The sequence below is a fragment of the Podarcis cretensis genome (assembly GCF_951804945.1).
Source record: "Podarcis cretensis genome assembly, chromosome: 2".
NCBI classification, from domain to species: Eukaryota; Metazoa; Chordata; class Lepidosauria; order Squamata; family Lacertidae; genus Podarcis; species Podarcis cretensis.
This window is the reverse complement of record NC_137171.1, coordinates 119898965-119911498: the sequence shown is the minus strand read 5'-3', so window position 1 is coordinate 119911498 and position 12534 is coordinate 119898965. Positions and strand designations below refer to the sequence as shown.

The window sequence follows — 12534 nt, the reverse complement described above, 5'->3', positions numbered from 1 at the left end:
TGGGTTCTTGAGTCTTTTAAGTGGCTAAAATACATTGCCTCAGGTTTTGTGTCCACTGTTTGTGTAGATTGCATGTGATAATTGTGTGTATATATATATATATATATATATATATATATATATATATATATATAAAATAAAGTTGCTTTATTGTAATCAGTTGGGCTATGAAAATTGCTCTTGGGAGAATCTAGAGAAAACTCAGCTCTTTCCTTGGCCAGAGCACAGTCAACCAGCACCTTTCTCTCTTGACATTGGGAATTTCTCTTGGCACCCCAATAAATGTCAGGGCTCTTCTGTTCATCCGGCTGAATTAATCATGTTGGGAGTTATTTAGGCTCTTGAAACCAAAGAGAAGGATTGACCCAAGGAAGGAAGGGAAGTTTGAAAGGCTTCTGCTTTCTAGATTTGTTTTGAGACTACCGATCCTGAATAATAAAGTTGTGTAAATATTATGCTTTGTGCTGTTCTGTTTTCACTGGCTCCTCAGAACAAAAATGGATGCAGCTTTCCAGTTTAGATTGCAGTTTCCAGCACACTCAGCCCCCATTCACACCATGCAGTAAAAGCAATGGGATTCCGCTTTAAACAGTCATGGCTTCCCCCAAGGAATTCTGGGAGCTGAAGGTTGTTAAGAGTGCTGAGATGGATTAGAGGAGACCGGCTATTCTTCTCACAGAGCTACTGTTTCCAGCATTACTGGGGGAGAGGAACTGATGGTTAAACCACTTTGCCCTAGATGCTCAAAGAACCCTAAAAGATTGTTGAATTGCAGAAGACAAGTTGGATTTTATTCAGTAACACTCGGTCCTCTGTATATATGAAGACTTTATTAACCATAAATCAGTGGCCGCACCTGTAACTGACAGACAGAATGAGAAACCTTCCCCATAGTTATATTTCCCTTTGAGAAATAGCTTAACCTGTTGAAATTCTGCCTGCTACACAGCTGTTAAAGGCACAAGGATCAAAATAAGTACACTCAAAGGAAGGGAGAAGCAACTTTTGAGGACTCGGGGGATTCCTATTGCCTGGTATCTAAACCACTCACAAATCCCTCACAGCTCTGCATTCACTCATTGGCTGAACGGCTGGTGCCTAGAAATAAGGAAGGAAGGTACCATCCCAGGGAAGAGCGTTCCAGGAGGGAGGAGGCACCTCAGAAAAGGCCGGTTCTCAGGTTCCCTAAATGGGACTGCTGTCAATAGCCCCCATTTTTGCAACACCCTCTAACAGCCCAATTGATAAAACAAGGACCAGAGTGTGGCCGGCCACATGCCTCGGGCAGTGACATGTGGGGACAGACCCATGGTCATCATGACATCCACAGCCAGTCGCCTTGGTGCTGATGGTTGGAAAATGCCCTGGGGGTGCCTGCAAGGCCCCCGAACTCTGAGCGTCCTCCGGTACGCGCCACTCTGGAAAAGGTATCTCCCTTGCGTGGTGAGTTCCCGCCTCCCACCAGTGGTAAATAACGACACAAGATACCCTAATTAAGGGTAATGGGCTAAAATTGGCCACAACTTTATTGGTTACATGTAAGAGCGTTATTGGCTTAGGCATTGGTCCTATCCGTCTATCTGGCTTCAGCCTGATGGCTTGAAGATGGGCAAGCGTCAACACCAGCAAGGGGAGACCTGCTGATGCACATCAACTAGGTAACTCTCCTGGGGTCACTGCTCGGGGGCGTGCTTTAGGCCCCAACCTCCATAGGCTTCGGATAAGGCAACACCCCCCAGAATACTTTACCGGACTACCATTCAATATTTGGGGGAGGTGATGGCGCTCCTCCCTCCATCTCATCTACATAACAATATCCCTACCAATGCCTAACCGCCAAGACCAGAGAGGTTGTGACGATTTCCTACGAGGTAGGCAAAAAACCAAACGGCCGGTGCCAATTTGCTAAGTGGAATAAACTCCTACCAGGCCCCTTAACAGCGACCAACCAAAGTCCATAGCAAGGTCAGAAGGAAACCTTGAAGGGTGGGCGGGTGGGAATCCAGTCAGCTGAGCGATACGAAAGAGGGCGATCCCCGGGCCGCGCTTGCCTTAAATGGGGCAAGCCACACACCCCGAGGCAGCCAATATGCTGGCTCAGAGGATGACGCGGCCCGAGGATTTCCCAGTTTGAGCGGGGCTGCAAGCAAGCCATCACGCGCGTGTTGGGAGCGTGAGCCTGCAACACCACCTCCTCCCGAGGTCCATCTATCCGGCTTCAGCCTGATGGCTTGAAGACTGGCAAGGGTTAACACTAGCAGGGAGGGGTGCCCTCTGGGCATAACCCGGTCTCCCTAACCTCCCCCTACCCTGAACCACTGTGATGGGGGACCCTGCTATTCTTCCCAGCTCTTCTCCTTCCAGACACATCTCCACTCCCTCAATAATAACAGAGAACAACCAAACACACAAAAATGTAAAACAGTTAAAACCATTGGAGCAGCAGGCCTGTCTCCAGCTGCCTGAGCCCAAATTACCCTCCCCAAACCTAGACATTTCCTTTAAAAAGAAAAAGTCTGCTCAGGTGGCCATGTTGCTCCCCCAAAGAGGTCTGGTTTTCCCAGACATATGGCAACCCTACAATGTATAAAATTCATTGCTACAAAAGGTTTGATGCACAATAATACCATCATGTTCAGGACACCTCAACTTCTGAACACCAGATTCTGGGTCTTCTACGTCCAGTAACTGGTCTTCCTAGAGCTATCCAATTGGCCACTGTAGAAAATAGAATGCTGGACTAGCTTATGGTCAAGCTAACATTATCAAGGTCAAAATATTTTTTTAAGAAAACCACAAAAGCTGATGTTATTATATTGACAGTATGTGAAACCGGGCCACAATTTAAACAAAAACAAAAAACAAGAAAGCTATAACTCAAAGCGCAGGAGGGGAAAAGAGGGCATTTCTGTCTTTCTCTCTCTGCTGTTTAATTTCTCTTTTCAGATCACACTTCCTCCCTGCCACAGTATGTTTTTCTGTGGACTCCAATTCCCAGCAGCCTTTGCACTCCCCACATAAACGATCAACACCTGGATCCATTTAGCTGAGCAAACACCCAAGTGTGACAGTGAAGGGGCTTGAGATAAAGAAGGAAAGTCTCTGAATTCACCAATGCCTACCAGAACAGGTGAACTGGAGCCCACCAAGAACTCAAGATAAGACATGCTGGGATTGGGTAGAAAATTCTGAACTGGGGGTCCCTGTTTTCCCCCTCTTTCATCTCCTTTGTGACATTTGAAATCCAGACTTGATCTCACAAGGGGCTGCTGCTCTGGGTCTCAAATGTAGACCTGCCTTATTCCTAAGAGGACCTGGGTGAGTCAAAGGATGACAGCCCTTTGGAAGAAGGAGAAAGAGAAAACATGGGGTTTCTCACTGTGCAGGAGGAGGAATGTGGGTAGCAAGGAAAGGTGAAAGAGAGAAATTTCTTCCCCTGGGAAGTTGAGATGGGGTGGGGTCCGGAAGGCAGCCTCTTGGCTTTTGTGTTTTTATTAGTTTTTCAATTAGATACTCCACATACACATATTGTATTACATTTGACATTTATACTAGCTCTTCAAAGCTGACTTCCCTTCTTCTTTCTTCTGGTATTTTATATCACATATAATTTTATTGCATTATTTTATTCCATTTTATATATTATCATTTTCCATATTTGAGCAGAGTGTATCCATAAACAACTCCTCAGGTTTATACAATTCTTGTTTTCTGTAATTTACCACTACTGTTAGTTATATTACTTTTGCTTCTTATTATTTTCATTATTCATCACTTTTCTTAATCTTTCCCGTTATGAGGTTTGTTTCCAATTCTACTAGTTTTACTATTTCACCTTTCTTTCCTATATACAACAAAACCTTTCCCATTCTTTATGAAATGTTGAATTTTCACTGTTAGTTTGGCTATTTCTGCATATTCCATTACCTTCTGTCTCCATTCTTCTACTGTTGGTAATTGCTGCTATTTCCAAACCTAGGCTAACAGTAACCTCGCCGCTTTGGTTGCATATAAAAACAGTTTCTGGTCGTTCTTTTTTTAAAAAAATTTATTAGCCGACCAGTCAAATCAAGTCAAATCACATCACATAAATTCCGAATTACAAAGCCGAATTTTAAATTTTTGTTGAGGGGACCCATATTTCAAGTTCCGAAGGGGGATTCAGATCATCTTCTTGCTACTGCGTTAATATCCAAATCAGTCCAAATAATATTCATAATTCTATCCAGTCTTATCTTGCTGTTTCCACATCTCATCTTGTTTGTGTATTTTTTTATTTTTTTATTTATGATCTCTTCTGATAATTTCCTTAAGCAGATAAACACCAATTATAATCCTGTGTGAATTTTTTCGTTCGTCCAATCCTCATATCAAGATGGTTTCCATATATCATCGCTTTCATAAATAACATCGCTCTTTCCATCATTAATCTCTCAAATCTGTCGCTCTTAAGTCCCTCTGAGGAGTCTCACCCACAATATAAGAACAGCTCTGTTCCTCCTCCCAGACTTAAGTCCTCCGACAGAACTTGCCAACATGGTGACGGTATTTTTAACTGTGTCATTCCAAAGCTCTTATACATTCCACTATCTTCTTGAAACATGCTTTGGTTAGAAAATAATCTCCACACAGTCATAAATCCACAGCTTAAGTCATTAAAACGGCATTTCTGACTTGGGGGGGGGGGGATTCTTGGTTAATCACATAGAGGAAAGAAAGGAAAGTTTTTTCCCCCTCTCCCATCCAGTCCCTTTGCCATACTGAGCCTTGGTGGTCTTCTCATGATTTAGTCTTGTTCTTCCGACCCGTCTTGTTTATCAGAGATCTCTTCAGTTAGCAGTCTTTACTCCCCCTCCTTCCTTGAAATATGTGCATTCGCTTCCTCCTAAATTTTTCTTTTGAAGTTATTGCAGCTAGAGGCGCGGATCAGAGACAGCGTCCAGGAGCACCGAGATCCACAGGAGGGCATTCTGCCTAGTGCCCCCATCCCCACAAATTCGGGGGTTGTATAGGGCACAGCAGGCAAGGGCAGCCCCCCCCTCCACAACCTTGGGGGGTAGGGAGGCTATTTACTCCCATCACAGCCTCCTAATTACCTCGTGTGGGTCGGAGAGATGTTATTGTCAGCCATCTTCCGATGCGCCCCTAGTGGCCATTTTCTGGTCGTTCTTAACCAGATCTTCTCCTACTATTCCTAACAAGAATGCCTCTGGGTTTTTCAAAAACGTGTATCTAAAGACCTTCTTTAGCTCATTGTATATATTTTCCCAGTATGTTTTTATCTAATCACATGACCACCGCATGTGAAATAAATTACCTTCTTTCACCTCACATTTCGAGCAATTCTTGTTTCCTGTTTTGTACATCCTTAACAATTTAGTTGGAGTGAGGTACCATCTGTACATCATTTTTAACAGATTTTCTTTTAACAAAGTACATGCTGTGAATTTTAGCCCAGTGATCCATAGTTTTATCCACTTCTCATATTCAATGTTATGGCCAACATCCATTGTTCATTTAAATCACGATGCTCTTGATTTCTTCATCTTTTGTGTACCATTCTAATAAAAACTAACAGACCTTTGACAATATTTTTGTGTTTTGTAATACTGCAGTTTCTAATATTGATTTGGTTTGTTCGAAACCTCTTGCTTTTTTATCTTTTGAGAAAATGTCATTCATTTGGCGATACTCCATCCAACTTAATAATTTATCTTTTACTTCCTCGTAAGGCCTGGTCTTTATTACATTATTTCCTTCTATAAATATGTCTCTGTGTGTTAGCCATTCTCCTTTCATATTTATTTTTTTCACTGAGAAGGCTTCTTGGGGTGACAGCCACCATGGTGTTTTCCTTTCAAACCACTCTTTATATCTCTTCCAAACTTCATCTTTTTATAATATGATCTAGAAAGTCTCGGTGTACTCCATTCTTGTCATACCAAAGGTATGCGTGCCACCTGTTTCTATTTCCAAACCACTCTAGATCTAATATGTCTGTGTTCTTCAAACTAAGCCATTCTTTTAACCATGTTATAAAAGCGGTTTCATAATATATTTTAAGATCCGGTAACAAGAAGCCTCCTCTTTCCTTTTTATCCATCAGAAGTTTAAACTTTATTCTAGGTTTTGTGATAGGAATTTTATGGTCTTAGATATATGGCAACGTTCACAACCACACATACATAGATCAGCACAGGAAAGCCAACCTGGAACCATTTTGATTCCTAAACTGAGCAAATGTTTCTCTGCATGGTCAAAATGGAAAAGACTCCCCATTGTCTCTTCCTTCACAAATCCTGTCTTAATCTGTGTTTGAATAAAGGTGTAAGCCTGTGACCTGGCCCAGGAAATAAGTATTTTACCACTACAAAAGAATGGCCAGGCTCCCCAGGAAATCCAATCAAGTAACCTGCCAGACAGAAGATAAACAAGGACAAGAGAAAAACAACATTTAAATTTCTGTGATGTAGGTGGGATGTATCTGAGGGGTGGACTTAGGTTACACCCCTTCTGTGATGTATGAATAATGTTTCTGCGGGTGGTCTTGATCTAGAGGATGGGAATTTCAAAAGTCTTTATAATCCCTTGCACAGCATTTTTGTGGGTCCTCCTCCTCTCCTGCGGGTGAGGGGAGCACCCTGTTGCAACAGATCAATAAAGATCAAGCTTACTAGCTGCTTTGCTTCTCAATATTCTCTGGTTGGCCTCTGTTATTTTCTCCTACCAATAGGGAACCTATGTAAGGACTCTATATGGGCTCTTGGATACCCCATAAGGGAAAAGGGCATATTTTTATTTACAACAGATTCTTCCCTTGCCATACAAACCTAGAAATCATTTTTTGCCACTCATTGAACTGATCTAATCCGGCAACAATAGGCACAGTTTGGAATTAAAAAAAGCATCTTAGGAAAGACACTCATCTTGACAGCTGCTATCCTTCCCCAGAAGGACACTTTCAATCTGTCCCATATTTCCAAATTTGTCTTGATTTCTTTCCATGTCGTTTTATAATTGTCCTTGAATAGGTTTGTGTTTTTGGGGGAGAGCCAGACCCCCAAATATTTTATTTTCTTTACCAGTGTTATTTCCGTTTTACTTTGCAGGTGATCTGTTTGTTCCACGTTCATGTTTTTCACCATCATTTTTGTTTTACCCTTATTAATTTTCAATCCTGCCAACATTCCAAATTCTTGCATTTCTTTTAATGCTTCCACTGTCAAAGATATAGGTTCCTGTACTGTCAAGACTATATCGTCGGCGAAGGCTTTAACCTTATATTCTTTTTTTGCCACACTTTATCCCTGTAATTCTTTGTCTCTCTTATATTTACATTTTTCACTAAGGGGGAGCTTGTTTAAGGCGGAGCTGCAGCCCAGAGTCCACAACAAAAAGGAAAAGAGGGACAGGATGTGTATTAGGGCTTCTGCAGGTAGAGGTTGCTAATTTCCTGGAGCAAAGATCAAAAGAGTCTTAGGAGGGAGGAAGGCAGCTCAATGGTAGAGTGCCTGCCTTGCATTGCGGAAGGTGGCAGCTTTAATCCCTGGCATCTGCACATAGGGCTTGGGAGAGGCTTCCTGTATGAAACCCTGGAGAGCTGCTGCCAGTCAGTGTAGACAGTATGGAGCTAAGTGGCCAAAGTTACTATTCTCTTGTGTATATGAGGATCATGAAGGAAAACATTCATTTCTGAGCTATTTTCCTAAAACAGTAAGATGGAGAGTGTCTAGTGTGAATATGGGGCACACAATGTATCCTATGAAGGCTGAGCTGAACAGGATACTTCTTATGTTTCTAATTCTCTGCATCTCCTGTTTCTCAAGATGCCTTATTTCAAACAATCTACTTTCTCAAACAGGCAAAGGGAAAGCGGCAACCAGTAGATGAAGCAGAAGACGCCCGTGCCTAAGAAGAAGGTTGCAAGGAGCCCAGTTGGACCACAGCCAGGATGATGATGTTTGATACTTGCAAGGAGCCAGACCTGTGCATTGTCTATGGGGAACCCTTCAGGCAAAAGCCCATCATCCATAAGAGAAGGGAGGGTCAGCAGGAAGCCCACCCAGTTGAGGAGGAGGATGAACCCCTTTTTCATGGAGGAAGTTCCAGAGCCTCCTGGAAAATCACAGTACAGACGATTCCTGGTGCTACTAAGGAGCAGGATGTGTGCATTGTGGGTGAGGAAAACATCTGGCAGTACTCCAACACCTGCGAGAGAAGGACGTGTTTGCAGAAAATCAGCTCAGGGGAGGGTCCAGTTTACAGCAAAGGAGACTACAGTGTACCAAGTAAAACGCCGGCCCAGACTGTTGTTGATGCCACAGCCAGGATGATGATGCTTGATACTTGCAAGAAGCCAGACCTGTGCATTGTCTATGGGGAACCCATCAGGCCAAAGCCCATCGTACATAAGAGAATGGGGGGTCAGCAGGAAGCCCACCCAGCTGAGGAGGAGGAGGATGTACACCTTCTTCATGGAGGAAGTTGCAGATCCCCCTGGGAAATCATGCTGGAGACAGTTCCTGGTGCTGCTAAGGAGCAGGACGTGTGCATTGTGGGTGAGGAAAACATCTGGCAGAACCCCAACATGTGTGAGAGAAAAGCGTGTTTGCAGAAAACCCTCTCAGTAGAGAGTCCCGTTCACAACAAACTAGACTCAAGTGTCCCCTGTGAACCGCCAGCCCAGACTGTTGTTGATGCTGCTAAAGGACAAGACATCTGCATTGTGTATGAGCAAGGTGTCCTACAACAGCCCACCATTCATATCAGAATTGGGTATCCTGAGGAAACACACCCAGGGAAGGATGTAGTTAAGCCTGTTGCTGGCGGAGGAGATTGGAAAGGCCCCAATGAATCTACTTTCCAAGCCGTTCTTAATGCTGCCAAGGAACAAGACTCCTGCATTGCGTATGAGGTAATGGTTAGTCAGAAGCCCATTTTTCAAGGAAGAGCCCCCAGTGAAGCCACAGCTCAGAGAGATATGGATACTGGTAAGTGATGGGACTCCCGGGTAATGCATATTGGGGAGGGAGGTCCCAGGCAGAATTCCTCCTGAGCTCCAGGTCTTGATGACAAACACACAAGGCTATTTTTGAGGTCATCCCATGCTACACCAACTTACAATAGACCCACTAAAAGTAATGTACTGACATAGAACCGACTCTAAGTAGGTTCTGTTTGCTGGGGAAACTGTACTGCTCTTGAGATGTGTGTGTGTGTGTGTGTGTGTGTGTGCGCGCGTGTGCGCCTTGTGCAGAAATTTTTTAATTTCGCTTTGTACTTTTTGTTGTTTTGTTTGTTGTTCACAACTACTTTCCCTATGTTCATAGTCTGCTACTTTTGCTGTATTGTCTGCTCTTGAGCATTAGAAAAGTTTCAATGCATCAAGAATTAGAAATCTTGATCTAACCTCGTGATGGACGAACAATATAGCTATGCTTCCTAAAGCCAATGTAAGCTTCCACCTGGAGACTGAGAAAATATTTGCTCTCGAGAGTAGAATCTCTACAGGTAGAAACTTGCTGGTGAATCTGACTCAACGGCAAAACCTGACTAGGGATATTGAGCAGAGTGGAAAGAAAGTTTGCCCATGATGGCAACTTACTGCCCGCTTAGAGAGCAATGGTCCAAAAGTGTATCAAAAAGACAAAACATATTATATTGAATGTCTCAGTTTCCATCTCTCTCTCTGACATCCATGTTTTCCTTCTCTCTTATCCAGCAGGTGCTTTGCAGTGGAGACAGAACAAAAGGAAAACTTTGAAAAAAGCACAGGATGAGATGGTGGAGCAGAACCTCCTGAGTCACCATGGACCAAGGAGGGAAAAGAGAAGCCACAGAAAACGGAAGACAGATAAATCCATCGTTTCTCAAAGTGGCTTTTTCACTGAGCAAGGAGAACAACCAGAAAACAGAAATGCTTTGAGAACATCCTCAAAGGAGAAAACAATTCAAACGGCAGAATCTGGAGAAATAAGCAGTGGGAGCAGAAACAATGGAAATAGCCCCACACACCCTACAGACATGAAGCAATTTACTTGTTTGGAGTGTGGAAGGAGCTTCTGCAGGAAATGGGACCTTAAAGTACATCAAAGATCTCACACAGGGGAGAAGCCTTTCAAATGTTCAAAGTGTGAGAAAAGCTTCACTTACAGCTCACACCTTACTAGACATCAAAGAACTCACACAGGGGAGAAGCCTTTCAAATGTTCAAAGTGTGAGAAAAGCTTCAGTGACAGCTCACACCTTACTAGACATCAAAGAACTCACACAGGGGAGAAGCCTTTCAAATGTTCAAAGTGTGAGAAAAGCTTTACTGTGAACTCATACCTTACAGAACATATAAGAACTCACACAGGGGAGAAACCTTTCAAATGTTCAGTCTGTAATAAATGTTTTGCTAAGATGTCAAACCTTACTAGACATCAGAGGATTCACAAAAGGGAAAGACCCCATAAATGCTCAGTGTGTGGTAAGTGCTTCAGTCAGAAATCAAATCTTACTAAACATCTAAAACTTCACAGGAGGAAGACACCTTTTAAGTTATCACTGGATAGAAAAAGCTTTAGTAAGAGCTCAAATTTTCCTAGTCAACAGATAATTTGCAAAAAAAAGTATAAATGTTCAGCTTGCAGGAAAAACTATACTAAGTGGTCATACCTTACCAAACATAAAAGAATACGACAGAAAGCAGAGAAACCTTATAAATGCTCAGGGTGTAGAAAATGTTTCAGCAACAGGTCAGTCCTTACTAGACATAAGAGAATCATACACAGATGGAACAAAGTCTATGTATGTTCCAAGTGCAGTCAATGTTTCCGTTCAAGGAGACTTTTTATTACACATCAAAGAACCCACACAGCACAGAAATCTTTTCAATGCTCAGAGTGTAGAAAAGCCTTTAGTCAGGAGGCAAATCTCCTTGAACATCAAAGAACTCACACAACAGAGAAACCCTACAAATGCCCTGTGTGTACAAAAAGCTTCCGTGAGAGCGGAGGTCTTTCCAGACATACAAGGTCTTGCCATACAGGGGAGAAACTGTACAAGTGTGAACAATGTGGAAAGAGCTTCACCCATAAATCAGACCTCATGAGGCATCAAGAGCATCACACAAGGGAGACGCCCAACCAGGGTTCAAATCTTAGTGAGAGTTTAAAAGATGAACCGAGACCTCATGAAGGTGAGAACGCACAGCGGATGGAAACCATGTAACTTCTTCAACTATGCTAAGGAGGTCGCATCCATACAATACTTTTAAAGCTTCCCCCCAAGGAATCCTGGGAACTTCAGTTCTTAAGGGTGCTGGCAATTGTAGGTCTATGAAGTACAAACTACTTTTCCCATCATTCTTTGGATGAAGCCATGGCAACACTTATAAATGTATGGTGCGAATGTGATCTCAGTCTCGGCATCCATCTTTTTGGCATCACTGGAGCCACCCAGAGGCTACATTCCACAAACCTTCAAATACACACACATAATCCATGCTTTGAGTGGGTTCTTGGGTCTTTTTAGTTGCCTCAGGTTTTGTTGTCCATTTGTGGTGTGGATTCCATGTGACATTTAAAAAGAAACAAAACCTTAATTGAGGGCTCCTCTGCTCATACAGCTGAATTAACCATATCGGGGATAACTGAGGCGATTATTTAGGGTCTTGAGTCCACAGAGGAGGAGAAACCTGAGGAAAGACGGGAAAGTTTGAGAGGCTTCAGCAAGTTACCCATCATCTGTCTGAAATGTAAAACTGGTACTGTAGCTGCTTCTGCTTTTTAGTTTTGTTGTGAGACTACCTGAATAATAAAGTTGTGTGTATTTTAAGCTTTGTACTCTTCTGTTTTCACTGGCTCCTCGGAACAAAAACGGATGCAGGTTTCCAATTTAGGTTGCAGTTTCCTGCACACTTGGTCAACATCTGGGGACTTCCGGGTTAGCGCCAACGTCTAATGGCGGATTCCCTCCGAGCTCGGAGGGAATCGGCTCAGTAGGGATCGGGTTCTACCGTGCCAGCGACGCGGGGACCCTTAAAAACCACAGGTGCGAATGCCTGTGGACGTGGTGACTTGGCGAGCACCATTAACGCTCCCCCTGACCCGCAAAGGAGCCTTTTTAAAGGCTGCGGAACGGGGGACGGGGGGCGGCGCGGTGCTGAGAGTCTTCTGCTTCCCCTGCTGAGCGAAGCCGCATGCCATGGATGGAGAGCGCTGACTTTTTCCTTTAAAAATTCGGACTAAAAGCAACAACCCGTAAGTAATACGGAAACCGGACTTTAAAAGAAATTTTTTTAAAAAAATTCGGCACGAACGGGGGAGGGATAAAAAGGAAGTCTGCCCCCCCCATCTTGTAGATATTTTAAAGCAAAGATCGGAGAACTAAAGTTGAGAGAACCATCTTTTCTTTTCTTTGGAAGAAAAATTAATATTTTCGCGATTGGACTGTACAATTGAATTTGCTGGAGGATAAGAGCTAACTCAAATTAAAGTACAACCCCCCCGGGAACCGGGAGTGATCTGTGAGAGAGCCTGTTGAAAAGAT

General features: G+C 43.2%; 1 protein-coding gene across 1 annotated transcript; it reads left to right on the top strand.

The window, feature by feature from the left end:
- Positions 1 to 2841: 2841 nt before the first annotated feature.
- On the top strand, positions 2842 to 9116 carry LOC307208886 (uncharacterized protein). The gene is made up of 2 exons (XM_079963913.1): positions 2842 to 3130; positions 7862 to 9116. Exon 2 carries the CDS (start codon positions 7952 to 7954, stop codon positions 8996 to 8998), a length of 1047 nt encoding a protein of 348 aa, XP_079820039.1. The 5' UTR covers positions 2842 to 3130; positions 7862 to 7951; the 3' UTR covers positions 8999 to 9116.
- Positions 9117 to 12534: the final 3418 nt, after the last annotated feature.